The sequence below is a fragment of the Diadema antillarum genome, unplaced genomic scaffold (genome assembly GCF_040938485.1).
Source record: "Diadema antillarum isolate AM-2024a unplaced genomic scaffold, OU_Dant_1.0 scf00000019, whole genome shotgun sequence".
Lineage (NCBI taxonomy): Eukaryota > Metazoa > Echinodermata > Echinoidea > Diadematoida > Diadematidae > Diadema > Diadema antillarum.
This window is the reverse complement of record NW_027270908.1, coordinates 1,195,545-1,213,462: the sequence shown is the minus strand read 5'-3', so window position 1 is coordinate 1,213,462 and position 17,918 is coordinate 1,195,545. Positions and strand designations below refer to the sequence as shown.

At 42.6% G+C, this 17,918-nt stretch overlaps 1 protein-coding gene across 1 annotated transcript in view; it reads left to right on the top strand.

The window, feature by feature from the left end:
* Positions 1–15,604, top strand: part of LOC139728488 (E3 ubiquitin-protein ligase HUWE1-like) — a 97,426-nt gene extending 81,822 nt beyond the window's left edge. Inside the window, exons 69-80 of the mRNA XM_071639430.1 lie at positions 631–740; positions 1,594–1,742; positions 2,770–3,116; positions 4,049–4,188; positions 4,818–5,087; positions 5,746–6,169; positions 6,674–7,007; positions 7,623–7,835; positions 8,735–8,840; positions 12,740–13,039; positions 13,535–13,725; positions 14,882–15,604. Coding sequence (XP_071495531.1) covers positions 631–740; positions 1,594–1,742; positions 2,770–3,116; positions 4,049–4,188; positions 4,818–5,087; positions 5,746–6,169; positions 6,674–7,007; positions 7,623–7,835; positions 8,735–8,840; positions 12,740–13,039; positions 13,535–13,725; positions 14,882–14,984 — 2,687 coding nt within the window. The 3' untranslated portion in view covers positions 14,985–15,604. The remainder of the gene's footprint in view (positions 1–630; positions 741–1,593; positions 1,743–2,769; positions 3,117–4,048; positions 4,189–4,817; positions 5,088–5,745; positions 6,170–6,673; positions 7,008–7,622; positions 7,836–8,734; positions 8,841–12,739; positions 13,040–13,534; positions 13,726–14,881) is intronic.
* The last annotated feature ends 2,314 nt before the right edge of the window (positions 15,605–17,918 follow it).

The window sequence follows — 17,918 nt, the reverse complement described above, 5'->3', positions numbered from 1 at the left end:
TGCTGATGATATGATGATGATGATAATATTATTATAAATAATGGTGTGGGTGGGAACTGAAAAATCTCCCTAGACAAGAATCATATCTCAAGAATATAAACGTTGAGTAAAATTGGTAGCTGATAGAACAGTGTAACTGTGAGGAAAAATAAATGGTTCCATAATGGTATTCATGGGAATTTTTGTTTTAAATTAGATATTTGATACTTGTATTTTTGTTTTATCTGTCTTTTTGAAAATCCCACACCAGTGTATCATTACATTATAGTTTTATATATTGGTATAAAATGATCTGTGATATGTTATTTATACTGTGAACTCCCGATATAACGAAGTCCTCAGGACCGGCAGTTTCTTTTGTTATATCGAAATTTCGTAATAACCGAACAAATAAACAATAAAAATACATGGAGTCGATAATGTTGCGGCCTGTATTTTTACTTTGTTGTAACTGGAATTTTGTTATATCCGTGTTCGTTGTAACGGGAGTGCACTGTATTAGTACAATTAATCTCTAGGTGAGAGGAGGTCCCATGTTCAATCATGTCTATGTTGTCAGTATCTTGTGGAGGTTACGGTATAGAGCTGCGAGAGAACAACTCTGCAACAATATTTGTTTTATCTCTGTAGAGCTGCCAGACACCCAATCCGTTCCGGAGGAAGAGTCAACGAGCAAGGCAGAGCCTGCCGCACCTGAGAAAACCTTGATAGACGAAAACTTGCTGCAATTGGCTGTCGAGGTTTGTATCCTCTCGTATCGAGGATTTCTTGACCGTTTGTTTGTTGTTTGTTATTGTGTAGGAGGAGATGTCAACCCATTCTAAAAGTCCTGATCAATTCTAGGCAAATGTGGTTGGTATGTGGTATCAAAAGGCACGTGTCGGCACATACACTGCAGTATTGAGTTTAGAATTGAACAAAATGTGTTGATGGAGCATCCCTCTATCCACGTAGAGAGCTTAAGACAGTCAGCCAGATGGCAAAAAAAAGGGAAAAAAAGGGGGGGGGGGTTACTCTACCAGTCTGCTGTGACACTTCCATCCTGTAAAAGGTGGAATCCAATTACTTTTGCTGTCTAACCAAGGTCAGCATGGTAATTTTGCAGAGGAAATTCTTTGCAAAGGCATGTGTGTCAGATTGTAGCCATGATGTTCGCTGGAAGTCGGCTGTTTGCAGATCAAGCCATTAAAAAGTGTTATGTGTCTGATCCTATGACCCCTGACTCTGGGAGCTTGGTAGGCCCTGTGGAAAGCATAATGTGATTTAAGAATCACACAGGGAATGGCTCGATTGTAGAATGCTTATGCAACAATGTTGCTGTAATGTTACCAAAGGAAATAGGAATAAATGTTATTAACTGGCTTGACTTTCGAAGCTTTACGCGTTGAGACCTGATTACAAGGTCAAAAGAGAGAGAGAAAAAAAAAAATAAAGGGTTTCAACCAGCTAACCTTGTAGCCAGTTATTGTGTATCCTACATTTGGAAAGATTCTTAATCTGCAAATCACTTGTAGAGTTCACAACCACTAGGCTCCCCCTCCCCCCTGTGAATGTTGGTTGCCCTCGATTCACACCCCTGCCTCTCCCTTGCAGGTCTTGACGGCACACACTTGCTCCGAGGACGGTCTGGAGGATGCCACCACCATGCTGATGCAGCTGTCTCGGGGACACGGCAGCACGCGGGAGGCAGTTCTTAGACTCCTACTGCAAGGGGCCCAAGAGCTGGGACAGACCCTGTGCAGGTGAGGCCGTCATGGGGACTGAGCATTTGCCTTTGGCAGCCCCCAAACTGGAAGAACTTTCCATTTCAATAGATGTCAGGAAATCTCCAGCCATATCATCATTGAAATTAAGACTTACAGCACATAACTCTTCACTATTTACACGTACATGCACTTTATAATTTGATACATTCTTTATCATCAGTCACAGCTTTGCGCTTGGGTAGACGTGTGTAGATGTGAGCTCAAGCCTCTTAGAATTTGTGTGTAACATTTTTGTGGTGGTTGTGTTATACTGCCTTCTACAGATACCAGGGAATGCTCAAAATGCAACCGTTGCAAATTGTTACTGCACAGCACCCAGTACTGCTTAGTCTTCGTGCATCTGACTATGGACATTCCAGACATCCATCTGCACTCTAGATATAAAATTAGAAATTCAATGATTTCATTAGTATTGTGTTAAAGTGGTTAAATTTGTGATTGAGAAACAGTGTTATGTGTAAAAAGAAAAGGGAATGCTTTGTTGTTTAAGAAGCATAGTTAGTAATTCCCCACTTGGGGGAGAAGGCAAGATTTAGGTTTGCTGATTTGGAAGAAATCAGTTGACTCTGGAAATTCCTGAAATAAAGGCACCCTGAAATATATCTGTGTGTGCTCTGTGCACTCTATGATATATGTGCTGTGTGCAGTTGCCCCCCCCCCCCCCCAAAAAAAAAAAAAAAAAAAAAGAATTGCAGCTACAGTATCAATTTGTTTGCATTTACAGTGTTTTTTTTTCATGTTTTGTTATCTCATCTAAATAAAGACTATTGATGTAATCCTTTAGGTTTGATTGGAAAAAAGCCAAACACAGATGATGTGACAGGATTTACAACACTCAATAGTATGTCAGAAAGCGTAAAGACACCATTTTGAATAATTGCCTCAGACTTTCAGTTCATGCATTTCTGTCACTGGTAATTTTGTTGTGCATGGACATTTGGATTCTCCTGACATTGTATACTGAATTTTGCTTTAAAATGTCATTTGTTTTCCTCAATGGCAGAGACATCGTGAAGCTGCTGGGGCAAGTACAGGAGTACAGGTCTCGCCAGCAGCAAGCCGACACCTCCTCGGACGACTCCGACGACAGCCCCGTGACCGAGGCCTCCACATCCGGCCAGATGCCAAAGCAGGGCGCGGTGGCGGACCGCTACAACCCGGCGGCCAACATCGTCATCACCGCCCCGGCCACGGGCACCAAGCGGTCCGGCTTCGAGCTGCGGCTCCAGTCCATGGGGCTCTTCACGGGCAAGACGTCCAACCAGAACTTCCTCCTGCGCATGTTGAAGGTCATCATACAGCTGCGGGAGGTGGCCAAGAAAGCCAAGCGGGTGGCTGACATCCAGAGACGTGAGTATTCCTAAAACCCAAATCTGTGATGGTCTTTATTTCTACATGTCACTCAAAGTTTAAGTGCACATAATGACTTTCTACAATAGAGGCCCAAACCCTGTTCTTGTGTATGTTGACATGTGGCTTTATTGAGTTGTTTCAGCTGGACGTTGATATTTTGTGAGTTGGATGTACACACTTTAGTTGTTATATCTATTCTATTATCTGCTCTATATTTTTAAGACTTTTTCAGATATCTGTTTCAGAGACTCCAACTCTCCCGCTTTCGACGGGAGATCTCCCGCCGAAAGCCCATTTTTGCAAAATCTCCCATTCTCCCGCCTGAGATTTAATTTCTCCCGCCCTGGCTCTGTGTCTCCCGTTGGAAAGGATTTCTTAATTATTGCCATCGTATATTGAAAAATAAGCTGTAGATAGCACGAGAGAGCATCTAGAACCCTAGAGCTTGGACCCCGGCCGCAAGGAACTTTGCACTTTGCGCTCGTGATGTGTGCTTCGCGCACATCAACTTGGAGTCTCCCGTTTGCTAGGGATTTCAGGCGGGAGAATCTCCAGATCAGAAGGTGCTTTGGGTTGGAGTGCTTTGGGTTGGAGTCTCTGCTGTTTTGAAGTCTGCGCCGAGGCACATACTGAGGAGGATGTTTCATTTTGAGTAGTATTATGACTTGAAACAACCCTTTCAGTATCATTTTTGTTGTAATTGCTTTCAGCAGGATTTGCTTTGTTGGAGTTGGTGGCATTGTGTAACCTTTCTTAGAGGCTAGCATTTTCAGTGAATTCAAATCTATGGAATGGTGCTTTCTCGTGATTGTGAAATGAAATGTTCACATGACGTAATTGGCCATCCATTCAAGCAGGTTTAATGTGTTGTGTGATGACATTGAACATGGTTTTCACAAGTCGGTCCACCATTTCCCCTCGTTTTGCAGTGGGAGGACCGAACATAGCCGCAGCAGTGGCTGCCCTGGAGACCAACGCCAGCGAGCTGATGCAGATGATGAGCCGACGCAGCACGGTGTCCGCCAGCAGCCGACAGACAGATCGGCAGAACAGCCAGACATCGCAGGGGGTGAGTGGAGTGACTGCATCAATTGCACACATCTGTTTGTAATGCAACCTGCATATGGACTGAAATGTTCTGTAGTACCGTGCATAGTGTGGTATCCCTGAATGTACAAAATTTATTTCTGACTTGGAGGAGATGTTGGATCATCACACATGAAATCAAAAAGGTGAAAACTTGTTGCTGGTTTGTGCAATACCAGATGAAAATCACCAAGCTCACATTATATAAATAGTTTGTGCCTGTGTGGGGTTTAATTCTTGAGATATCGTTTCAGTGAGTAACAAGTGGAGTGACATTAAGTCATTGGTGATTTATATCATTTTCACAGATTTACCATATGGAAATAAAATTGAAATTATGTATTCTATGTTCAAGTTTTACAGTTGCAAGTAATGGACATAGGGGAATGCACAAGTAGGCTCTGCTTATGAATAAAGCTTTTGGAGATTATAAATGTTATTATATGTCAAATGCCACCTAGCTGAAATGAAGCTTGTTACTGAAATGTGTCATGTGGCATGCTGGAAAACAATCCAGTACAAGTGACACTGGGTAGCTATGATTCTACATGAGCAAGTTGGCAAATCAACGTTTTGACTCTGATAACAATGCAATCCACTGTGGTCTTGTAGGCATCTGGTGCTGAGAGCAGTTCAGCCACCACCACCCCTTCTGGTACGGCCAATACCACCCCAGTGTCAGAGCAGCTCCCCTCCACCGTGCCAACTGGTGCCGCCCAGCCACCAGGGGTGGCCGACACCACGCCATCTGGGGGTGCCCTCAGTGGGCCCACGGAAACCCCCATGGAGGTGGACCAGAGTGTCCAGCCGCCAGAAGGGACTCTTTCTCCCCAGCTGGAGCGGCAGGCATCGACCAGTGGTCAGGCCAGTCAAAAGCAGGAGGTTGGTCTCTCTTTAACCCTCTGCATGTCAAAATTATTTTCCTGTCCATAGATTTGCCTGTGATGTTTGTGCACATTTGACTAATTGGCACAGAAAGGGTTAATGAGCTGTTTCACACTATTCTATCACTGATTGATTGTCTTCTTGGTAGGATTTACATGCCAGCAGACCCTGTAGCTACTTCAGACTTCTGAGATGAGGAAACATATGTTTTCACTAATGACTCAAGGAAGAAAAACAAAATAACCTCATCTTTCCACTCTGGCATTCATGTTCTCTGCACCTAAACATCAAATATGATAGCGGGCTTTGGTGTCTGGCCAAGTGGCATGTATGCTATGGTCTGAATTGTGCAGATGAAGTAAGAAAGTTGTTTGCACACCACCCTGCCCCCTTACCCCAATAAAAATATGTAGAGGTTTAATAAACAATAGTGAGAAGAGAAGCAATGGGACGAAAAGTTGTACAGATAGACAGATATAACATTCCTTTGTGTGATCAGGTGTGTTAAGCAGTTTTGGATATGGAATATAGGAATGCGTGTTGATGCCATACACTATGTGGTGTCAGGCAGCAGCTTTGCTTCTGCGTCAGAATCGTGATTAAAAAAAAAAAGATAGGGAAAAAATGTATCTAATCTGCATCATTATCCCTATAGGAGGAGGAAGATGGTCCACGCCTCAGTGATCTCCTGGGGCTGGAGGATCTGTGGGAGACCCTGAGCACCTGCCTGACGGAGCTATCCCTCACACCTGACCCCCATGCAGTCCTGGTCCTGCAGCCGGCAGTGGAGGCCTTCTTCCTCGTGCACGCCTCCGACAAGGATGCCACCAAGGCAGGGGCGGAGTCTTCCTCCCATCCCGCCGCGGCTTCCGCCGCCTCCTCGTCCTCCTCCTCCTCCTCACACCCCGCCAGGGAGGGGCTGACGACCAGCGCCTCGGATACTGGCCCCATCTCCCCGGTGCCCAGCACTCCAGCTTCTGGCATCATCCCGCCCGGGTTCTTCACCCGGGAGAGCTCAGTCACGTCCATCGTCACCCCGAACATGCCAAACGACACGCAGAAGTTCCTCCGATTTGCAGGTAGGGAGATCACTCGTTGAACTCTTGAAGAATGGTAGGGCATGATATCCATTCCAAATCCTTTTGTTTTGTTTTGTTTTGTTTTGGTCTTTTTTTGCTTCTTAATTATTGATCACATGATTTTTTTTTTCATGGCAACAGGGGAATTAGAAGAGTTTCTAATGATTTATGCTATGACTGCCGAGTCATTGCTTTTTCACCATGTCATCTTCATTTAGATTTATCATTGTTTGCTGTGACTGACACTGCCGTTATAACAGACACGAAATTTCGTCACGGTGAATTTATAAATGCAGACCCAACATTATTATCTATATATCTTTATAAACTTGACTATTTGGCTTGAAGGAATTTTTGACGTAAGGAAAGAAAATGGCCAGTCCCAAGGACTTTGTTAAAACAGGAGTCGCTTGTAATAACCTCTGTGGGTACCTTTAGTCAAAGTGGATTTAATACCTATCTTCCATTGTTTCTCTGTCACTCATGTTGTGCTTTTGCATGTAGAAAAACACCGCAATGTGCTGAACCAGATCCTTCGACAGTCCACCGTCCATCTCTCGGAGGGGCCCTTCTCCGTGCTGGTCAACCACGTCCGCATCCTGGACTTTGACGTCAAGCGCCGCTACTTCCGGCAGGAGCTGGAGCGGGCGGACGAGGGCGTGCGCCGCGAGGACATGGCCATCCACGTGAGGCGGGAGCACGTGTTTGAGGACTCATACCGCGAGCTCCACCGGCGCACCCCCGAGCAGTGGAAGAACCGCTTCTACGTGGTCTTCGAAGGGGAGGAGGGGCAGGATGCTGGTGGTCTCCTCAGGGAGTGGTATCTCATCATCTCCAAGTGAGTGTCATGTCTACTTAAACTAAGTTTCTCTGTTTTTCTCAATGTATTGAGAAAAAATGGTGCAGAGCTCATCTTGAGAGCAATGTCTGACTGAAGTACTGTAAAAGCTGTTATATTTGCATACAGATGTTTTGGCAAATGAGAAGGTCACAGACATTTTTGTGAGATGATGTTTTCATGATTTGACATCAAGGCTATTATACATGTAAGTGCATGGGGGGTTCTTTATTCAGCCATTATATCCTAGCTAATGGAGTTGTAGAGCACTCACGTGACTCTTGGTACTTTCTAACCATTTGTCCTCAAACGTATAATGTATCCATTGTGTTGTAGTAATTAAATGAAAATTTGTCGTATAATTGTTTGACAATAAACCAAATTCTTGAAGCTTTTCCCCAGACTGATATGTCAAAACTAAGGCATGCAAGCAAAGAAGAACTGCTGTTGGAAAGACTATCATCCTTTCAATTTGTTTGTAAAACTTCATGTTTCATGGAAAATTTTGCTTTGCCAGAATTTCTATATTACTGTTGTGTTTCCTTTTTAAGTTGTTGAAATAAATTGGAATTGGAATTGACACTTCAGTTGATTTGTAACATTTGGCACCAACAGAGAAATCTTCAACCCAATGTACGCCCTGTTCCGCACCTCCCCGGGTGATCGCGTGACCTACATTCCGAACCCATCCTCCCACTGCAACTCCAACCACCTCAGCTACTTCAAGTTTGTGGGCCGCATCATCGCCAAGGCCATCTACGACAACAAGCTCCTGGAGTGCTACTTCTCGAGGTCGTTCTACAAGCACATCCTCGGAAAGTCTGTCAAGTGAGTTTCTCTACCCTGTGCTCGCCATTGAACCATTTGGAAGTTTCCACTTTTGTTGATTATTTAAAAAGGGATGGTGCAGTAATGGTTGTGATGGGGCATCAGGTTTCCAACTTTTTTTGTGAAATAGTGATAGACCTTGCAGAGCACTGCCTGAGCATGCGGACTTGTTTAACTACTGCATATGTCATATATTAAGCGAATCTAATTTTTCGCAAATCTACCGACTACCTAATAATGTTGTAAGTTGTTAAATTTGCAATCACAAAATATAGCAATGGACGGAGAAATTAGTATTATATACTCATCATTTCAGGAAGAAGTGCATTCATCCATTCACACATTAGGCACACCAAGACTTATGTTTTCCAATCTGTATTTTCGTGCTAGTTTTCGGTTGCGCGAAAAGCACGAAAATTTCCTCTTTTACAGTAATGGACGGAGAAATTAGTATTATATACTCATCATTTCAGGAAGAAGTGCATTCATCCATTCACACATTAGGCACACCAAGACTTATGTTTTCCAATCTGTATTTTCGTGCTAGTTTTCGGTTGCGCGAAAAGCACGTATTCAGTTTGGACATTACGTGTGCTTTCCACAGAGAATCTTCACCTGCCCAGCAGAAGGGCCCTAAGGCTTTTGTGCTAAAAGAAAATCACACCAAACCCCCCCCCCCCAAAAAAAAAAAAAATGGTTACATCAAATGAAAGAGGTTTTAAACTCTGCCGAATTATGTCAAAAACCAAAATGCGAGATGGGGGTTGAAATTTGATACTAGGGCCTTTCTGCGGGGCAGACAACGATTAATGGGAGTAGGAGATTAAAGGCCCTTTTGATTTACTTGAGAGGATAAACTTTGTGAGTGACGAATCTGTCGTTCTCTTTCTGATCCCCAGATACACGGACATGGAGAGTGAAGACTATGCCTTCTATCAGGGACTCGTGTTTCTCCTGGAGCATGATGTCTCTGACCTAGGCTACGACCTGTCCTTCAGCACTGAGGTATGTGGCTGCAGCAAGCAGGGGCCTCAGGAAGTGATATTAACCCATCCCCGTCAGCTCCCACAAAAAAACGTGGTTTTTATTATTTATGACCAAAAGAGGGCGTCCTAGGACCTCAGGCTTGGCCAGGAGCTGTAGAATAATTTTAGCCAATCACAGAGATCCTTACTGGGACTCAGAAAAATAATTTATGCAAAGAAACATATTTTAGAATGTCTCTTATTGGCCAAAACACCTGCCAGGGGTTCGAGCCTGCTGAGAAACTAATCAATATTCATGTTTACAGCGCGCATGTATCTTTGTTGCCCCAGCAACTGCAGTGATTTCTTACGCGCGGTATCGTGATATCGATCTCCTCATAGAGTGCTTGACGATATCTCCTTGTGTGTGTACGTGTACCACTGCTATGCTGGGGCACGGGGGTGTGTGTGTTGAATTCCATTTACGTTAGTGAGTGTGGGTAACTTCTCTAGGTTTCCCGTCCATTTCTCTCTCTCTTTTCTCTCTTTTGCTTTCGTATCATTCTATATCTTTCATTCTCAGAGTACAATCGTACTTCTGAGAGTGTTTTGTTCATTTTTTCTAAGTGATTATCTCGTTTGCAACAATTTAGAGGTGAGTTTTTGTCCTAGTGTTTGTTGGTTTTTTGATTGAACACGATGTAGCTTATCTACGTATGTGCGAAAACATGTAGTTTGTGTGGCACCCACTCGTTACTTTTCCGTGTAAGCATTTTTGCCGTAGTGTCTTCATCGTTCGTCTTCCAAGCATCGTGTTTTCACCCTAGTTTTCGTCGTAGTTTTTTACCTCGATTTTTTTTTGGGTGCAAGATGTTCTGTGTATTTTTTTCTACGGTAATATGCCATCGTTGATGATCTTCGTATATTCATTACTAGTTTTTCACCTCCGTTTCATTTTTGTGTACAACTAGAATCTAATGTCTAACGTGGCGTAGTTACAACTATGTTTAGAGGGACCCCGTTTAGAGCTAGTTAGCTAGGTCTGCGATGTCTGTATCGTTTGCTGATATGTCTTGTGAGCTGAGAGTGACTATGATGGGAGTGATATTCAGGGTTTTGCTGTGGTTGAGGTGATGGCAAGATGTAATTTATTTTGTGTAACCATGTATGACATTGATGATGGCGAGTATAACTACGACACGAGTAGCCTAGCCTAGGCCAATGACGAGAGTGACACTGAAGAAACGGGGGCTGATGCTCGCTCGTCCAATCGTGCACGGGAGTGGTCTAGAGACCTGCATTACAGTTGTGTATTTATATTTTTTTTTTCCTTTTTCTTATTCACTCGGGTATTGTGCTACCAAAATTCGTGTCTCTGAAGAAACTCAACCAAAAGCTTGACAACAAGTTTGCATCAGGTCTATTCTGTAGTACTAGCACTAGGTTCTAGATCTAAATCATAATGGCGATGCTAGTTTAGTTTTCATTTAGAACTCGATGAAATCCATTTTCTTTGCTCATTTTTCAACTGATAAATTATTTAGAACTGTACTTAAATTCTGATGTACTGCATTCACCATTGTAATAAAAAAGAGCCTGCTGATCAGGTGTTTCATTGTATCCTTTTCATTTCCTCCCTATCCTTTTGGTTTCCTTCCTGTCACTTTCTTCTTTGACCCTGGATGGAAAAAAAAATCCCATCTTGCCATGTAAAGACAGAATACATAACCATCATGAAATATCATGACATTGAAATAATACTAAGAAATATTCAAGTGACCAAAATACTTGTTTGTGAAAATAAATAACAAATGAAAGGTGATTTCTTTATGGAGCAGTTCTTTCAAATGTCAAACAGCTTCGATAATGAAGCAAGTGAAATCTGAAAACTATCCTGGCAACAAGTTGAAGTTGATAGGGAATTCTGACAAAAACTGTCACACCATTTGATGTTTGAATTTGTCTTTTTATTGGATGAGGTTATACAACTAAGTGCCGCCGATAAAATAACAATCCTCTCAATTTGAACAAGAGTACACTAGTACGACTCAGTAAACAGCTGATTATTTATGCATCGTATCCATGGGCAACTGCGGGGTAACTGCAAGAAGGCGCAGGAAATTAGACTTGAGTCAAGAACGACTATTTATTATTATTTTTTTTATTCAAACTATTTTTTTTCTTGGACTGAAAAAAAAACCCAAAATATTTCATATTACGCTTCTAAAATATAAAATGAATATATGAAGTCTTTTTATCGTGATTTTATGAAGAATTAGAATTATTGAAAAAAATATTGATACTAGACGGGCTGAAGAAGGAAGTCTAATTTCACCCCAAGAATTTGCAACACACCGCATCTCAGGTGCATTCCTAGCGTTCTTGCCGCACTCTCACGATCACCTAGCTAGGCCATGTGCACAAGCCAGTCACATGTTCACAGTACACACGTTGTTAGCCAGTTCACCGATCTCATTCCTGATCTCGTGCGTGTAGAAAATTCTCTCAAAACTAAGCCAGACATGATTTTGGAACATACATTACAATGTCAAGACCTTTTCAGTGGACTTTGAATTCGCTATTTGTCTGTTTTAGCTCTTGAATGTACGACTTCGAACGTCCGATTTGTTTTCTACTACACCACGTGGAGTTCGTATTTTTTCAGCCCCATGCTTCTCCACACACGTCACACTAGCACTGTGTACCTGTACACACACAAGCCATCGCGATCGAAGTTTGAGCGATAGCGATAACATGTGCGGAGCAGACATGCGGATTTCAGCACAGGGTAAATGAGTAGTTGAACGTATCACGATTGTAAAACAAATCTTTTTTTATGTCTCTGCAAATTTGAATTAGGCTATCTCAGCATAGATAGATTATGATACATTACAAAATAGATTAGCCATAGCAAGAACTTGCTTACATGAGAGTTATTAGATAACGTTGCAAAATAAAAACCCCGTCATTGAATGGAATGTTCCAGAGCTATCTCGGGGGGCTCGAGGACATTATGGACACGTCGATTCGCAAGTGGGTAAGATGTGAATACAGATGGCTTGAAATGAAGAGGATTTATCGATGAAATACACAGAAACAATATTTTTTCATAATTCCTGCACAATTTATTATTTCTTTTCATAAAATTCACATAAACTAGTGCTGTATTGAGTCAACTAAGTGCATATTAGCACGAGTGTACACGCATCATCCCTCCTGCCTAGTGGGAATGACACAGGCAGTTTTTTCGATGACGTATGAATGCTCTTTGCGTGTAGATCGCGCCGTAGCGAAGATCGCGCCCAAGTTCATGGCCAACTTACTAGGCAGGCCCGATATTACAGATTACACAGAGGCCCGTACGTGGATGGGTTAAGGCTGTCAAAAAATTAGCTGCCCAACCTCCCCCCCCCCCCCCCCTACCCCCAACTCCTGCTGACATATTGCCCAAACAAGCCTGGAATGAATGGGATCTTGGGTTCCTGTTGGGCTGTCAGAGCTAATTTGTCAACACATTTAGACCCTTGTGATTTTTATAGAATTGTGAAGTGTATTGACCCAGGGAAAATGTTATTGTTCAGTCTCCCATTTCTTTTAATGTACATGCTGTACACTCATTCTTTTGCAACATTTGATGTAATTTGTTGTGCTGTAAGATGTTGATAGTTGTTTGATTGGAAAAGGGGTGGGACAAAATCTTGCAGAAGTGAATGATAGTTCTCTTCCCAAATCCTCTACTTTATTTCAGTTTCATTATTGGAAATGTTGACGTGTTGCAACGTTTGTGGAGGAAATAGTCATAGATTTGACACAGTAGAGGGGGAGAAGGTAAATACAGTGAATAGAAAGAAGATTCGGAATAGAGAATTTAAGCGTGTCGTTGAACCTGTGTCAAGTGTCCTCCCTTTGATGAGACCCATTGCCGCTCTCGCCCGACAGATCGAAGAGTTTGGAGTGACGGAGGCGCGGGACCTCAAGTTCAACGGCAGCAACATCATGGTGACGGAGGAGAACAAGCACGAGTACGTGCACCTGGTGTGCCAGATGAAGATGACGGGCGCGATCCGCAAGCAGATCGACAGCTTCCTGGAGGGCTTCTACGACATCATCCCCAAGAAGCTCATCGGCATCTTCAACGAGCAGGAGATGGAGCTCCTCATCGCTGGCCTTCCGACCATCGACGTCGACGACCTCAAGGCCAACACGGAGTACCACAAGTACCAGAGCAACTCGCTACAGGTAAACAGAGAGGAGAGGAAAAGGGGATGTGGGCTTATAATCGTTTATCTGCCCTTATGTCCGCCAACAGGGCTAGAAATTAAACTGGCTTTCTCCCCAACTGTTCTTTGCATGTTTATATTTACTTCATTCATGCAAACACCGTATTTTGCATTTTAAAGGGGAATAAATTCTGTACTGTCGTAATGTGTTTTTTTCTCTCTCTTTTTCATTGCAGTCTATGCTCAAAAGTTTCCTTACGAAAATTGCAATAAGAGCATAAGGAAATTATTTCAGTAAGCTTGATTTCGGATTATATTTCACAGTTTTGAGGTGCTTAGGCGAGGCATTACAAAGTCTGAGATGTATTCAAGTAAATTGGATCAAGTAACAGGATGAAGTTTTTGTATAAGTTGAGAAGATAAGGAACTCTGAAAAAAAAAAAAAAAAACCCCAAGCAAACAAACTTCCTTGGCTTACCATACTGCATTTCCGTGTGTTTTTAAATTGCTATAGATTCAGTGGTTCTGGAGGGCCCTTCGCTCCTTTGACCAGGCCACCCGTGCCAAGTTTGTGCAGTTTGTGACGGGTACGTCCAAGGTGCCCCTCCAGGGCTTCTCCTCACTGGAGGGCATGAATGGACCACAGAAGTTCCAGATCCACAGGGATGACCGCTCCACCGACAGGCTGCCCACAGCGCACACATGGTAAGTAACATCTTCTTGTCTTAAGGAAATTTCTGCCCCTTCTCCCCCTCCCCCCCCCCCACTTGCTACAGGCTTTTCATGGCTCATATTATCAGTAATACACTACACGCTTCTCATAGCCCACATATTGCAAGTCAGACATGTTACAATGTAAGTTACACCAACCCTTCTCTAGGACATCACTGCCCCTCCCCCCACTCATCCCCTACATACACACACACACACACACACACACACTACAGTTTTCTCATGGCATATATTAATAGACAACAGGCTCCCCATACCCATATCTTACATGTTGGACGTGATAAGTCACATTTACCAGTCTCTAGGACATCTCCGTCTCACGAGTTTGGATTGCACCAAATTTTGTTGCGTATCTGACTCCATAATGATGATGAACGGTGCTTACATAGTGCATTAAATGTATATGCCCCTTTGTACATCAGCAAAAACAGCATATCATAAGGTCCTGCTGAAGACTACTGTACGAGCTGAAATTTTCGCGGTGGTTTTACTTTCGTGAATTTTATGAATCACCTTTGAATCGCGAAAATAACAATGCGCAAATGACTAAGTTCAGTTAGACCCTCGCAACCACGAAATTAACAACATGCGAAAATGTCCTCCAAGTAGCAATTCGTGAAAATATCTGTACGCGAAAATTTCAGCGGGTACAGTATATACACTAAAAGATTTCTCATGAAACGTAGACAGGCAGGATGATTTTTTTTTTCTTTTCAAAACAAATATTTCATGTATTTATGCAAGCCCTAATTGCAGATCTGTACTACAATGTTTTCTTCCACATCAGTGGAAAAAAATTCTTTCAAATGTTTTATTATGATTTTAGATGTCCCCAATTCTATATTGATGCTTCATATTATTTTCTTTTGTATGTTTTTGTGCATGTATATGTAAATATGTCTTGTATACTTATGTCTTAGAAAAATTATATAAACAGTTTTTTTTCCAGAAGTGAGTGCAGAGGAAAATAACGGAGAAAACCAGTAAATGTTACTGTTACCATCTCACAAAATACTGTAAGACAATCTCACACCGGATTTGAAGTATTACGGACAAAGAGGAAAAATACATGCCAATTATCGCAAATTTTCCTGTGTCTGCTTTCCCTCCCTCCCCTCACCCACCACAGCTTCAACCAGCTTGATTTGCCGGCCTATGAAACGTACGACAAGCTACGACGCATGCTCCTTCTCGCCATTGAGGAGTGCACCGAGGGATTTGGACTCGCCTGAGGCTGGCCCGGTTCCTGCATGCTGAACTTTTGATGGCTCATCTTGAAGTACATCTTGACTGGGACATCCTAACTCGATCAAGTCTACTTATTATCCAGACGGTTGTAGATGCGCAAAGGAAAACGTCTTTTGATTGGAATTGTTCACCGAGGCCAACGCAATCAAGTTGTGAGACGGCAAAGGGCAACTAGTTCTGAACGCTTTTGGAGTCATTTATGTTTCTTGACTTTGTTTTAGGCATTTTCTTCATTAAATCTCCACGAAAAAATCTTAATAGCATGTTGAAAAACCCAAATGACTACGTCCTTGGCTAAGGGAAGTTTGGTGCGAGGTTCACTTTGAGCAAGGCAATGCGTAGTGCATCTGACCGCTTTCTCATACAAAGCCTATTGTCAGAGGTTTGCAAGAAATCAGTCACCTGTTGACGCTGAAAGGTACACCAGTTCAGAATAAAGAATTTGGGGTGTATAATTCTCATGGTGAACGGGCAGCTTGCTATTGCCAGTGATATGCACAAATATGTGATGAACACAGGAAAGAGACCATCAAGTGGTAATTAGCGAGTCCAAGGCCTATTGTGCTATGTTTACTGCCAATAAACGTGATTGAGCTGCAGTGGAACTGTGCATGTTTGAAACTAAGAATTTTGGAGAGTGGGTGGGGGTGGATGGGGGGCGGGGGGGGGGGGGGATAGAAGGGAGTGAATATGCTGAATCATTGATTGTGAATGTTTGTTTTTGTTTATACTAAATGCTGAGAGAGAAAAATATAGTATCAAGTCAGACTGCCATGTACATGGGTGCAAGGCATAGATAGAAAGTCCCGAGACTGCAATCTTTTGTATATGTTAAGGTGTGAGAAAAACAAGAAGGCAGGGTTTTACTTGAAAAGGCAAGCTTCAGGGTGCTTCCACTATACTCGATTTTGGTGCGTAGTTGCAATTGTTGAAAATATACATATATCTCTATGTTATTACACATTATCATAAATGTCTCACTGTTGTCGCCCATGTGAAGGAAAGATTGGTCCTATTTGCGGGCAAACGTATAAGAGACTACCATCTGTCGGCACTCGTGTGTGTCCGCGGTATTTTTGGACCACTCGTGATATCCTATCTTTGAATTCGCCAAAGCTGTAGATTAGGCCTGAGAATACTCTGAGAACACAGCAGCTGTTACTGTATGCTCTTGTGACAAGGAAGCGCCAGCATTGTTTTTGCATCCTCTCAAAGGTTGGATACGCTTTACTGAAAAACGTTGCTTTTTATCTCATCTGTGTTGCGTTGCAACAGTGCATGCATGAAGAGAGCTGCAGATTAATACCTGACTTATTGTTAAGTGTCTGTGATATTTCATCTTGGTTTGTTTGTTTGTTTGTTTGTTTTTTTTGGGGGGGGGTTGTATTTTTTTTTTGCCATGAGGGAACAAACGAAACGGGAAAGTTACGAATTCCGTAAGTGCTGTGTCGTCAGTGTACCTTCAGATACACGTCACTGAGCAAAGAGGCATTGTGCACAGCTTTGGATATGAGGGCAACAATCGGGGCAGTGGCTGGTTTGGGGCGTTTGACATTGAAAGCGTGGTAGGCATGATTGGAGCAAATATTGAAAAGACTTTACAAGTGGGCTTGAAGAATATAGTTCAGTTTCTGATAATGATATTGATACTTATGTAACTACTTTATATGCAACTTGAAACATGCGTTGGTAAGATGATTAAGTCTGATATGTATAATAGGCGAATAGATCTCATGATTATCGGCGAAATCTCCTTGTTTAAGCCTTCGTCAAAGGGGCAAACTGTGATGATATTCTTTTATCTATATTCGGCATTAGTCAGTCTGGAAGAGGCATGGAAGGCCACGCAAGGTCATGTGAATCAGTCCAACTGGCCCCCGATGGATATGTGCCCCACAAGTTGTATCAGAAAAGCTTCCTCGACTATTTCTCCATATACATATAGAACATTTATATACGAGCCTGGTAGAATTTGACAGAAATGAAATACCGATAATAACCACATTTGGCACTAACATAATTATTATGTTTTTAGGCAACAGCAGGGCTATGGACAGTGAGCAGTCTGGGCTTTTAGGGTTGCCATAGTACATGTACATGTACCTCACTTATTGTAGATCATAATTATTGCAAGTTTGTTAATGCCGGTTCCATGACATGTGCTCCTGCGACAATAATCATTGCTCCCATCAAGTGTTTACGTGCTAAGCCTAACAGTAATTCTACACACAAACATAACCCTAACCTCAATCCTAGGTCCTTGGAGAAAATAGGACCGGAGCAATTGTCGCAGGAGCAAATGTCATGTCACTGTCTATGCCATGGGACCCAAGACATGCATCTATGAAGCTGATGAGAAACCAATAATTCCAGTTTAATGCAGATGCCTTCTAATAATTAAAAAGAAACAAATGCACTGCTCTTGCTTGCAAGTTGCGTAGTTGCTTCTCACCATTGTACTTTTCATTGGGAGGACACTCACACACAAAGAAAACCCCACTAATGGTACTCAATTATTTGACAATGGAAGTAGGATAAATGTGACTGCCTAATTGTTACTATGGTTACCGATGCTACGTTGGTTCTATATGTCTTATAGCTGGTGCCGAGGCTCTCAGTAGTTCTATTTATAATGTGAACCTGATGCTGTTTGAAAGGACTCGAGTCTTCACTCAATGTTTGGAGTGAAACCTTTCTTGCCATGCAGTCTTCACACGCAATTCTATTGCCAGCTAGTTCTTCGTTCTATTCTATGACAGACATCTTGTATCAATGCCCACATATCGTTATGTCTGCGCGAGGGTGTGACTGTCGAGAGCACACTGGTTGCACACAGCAGAGACGCATCTTGGCGAATGCCTTGTGTCATAGCAGTGCATCTTATCGAGCCGGCGGCGTCCCGTGACGAAACAGTGATG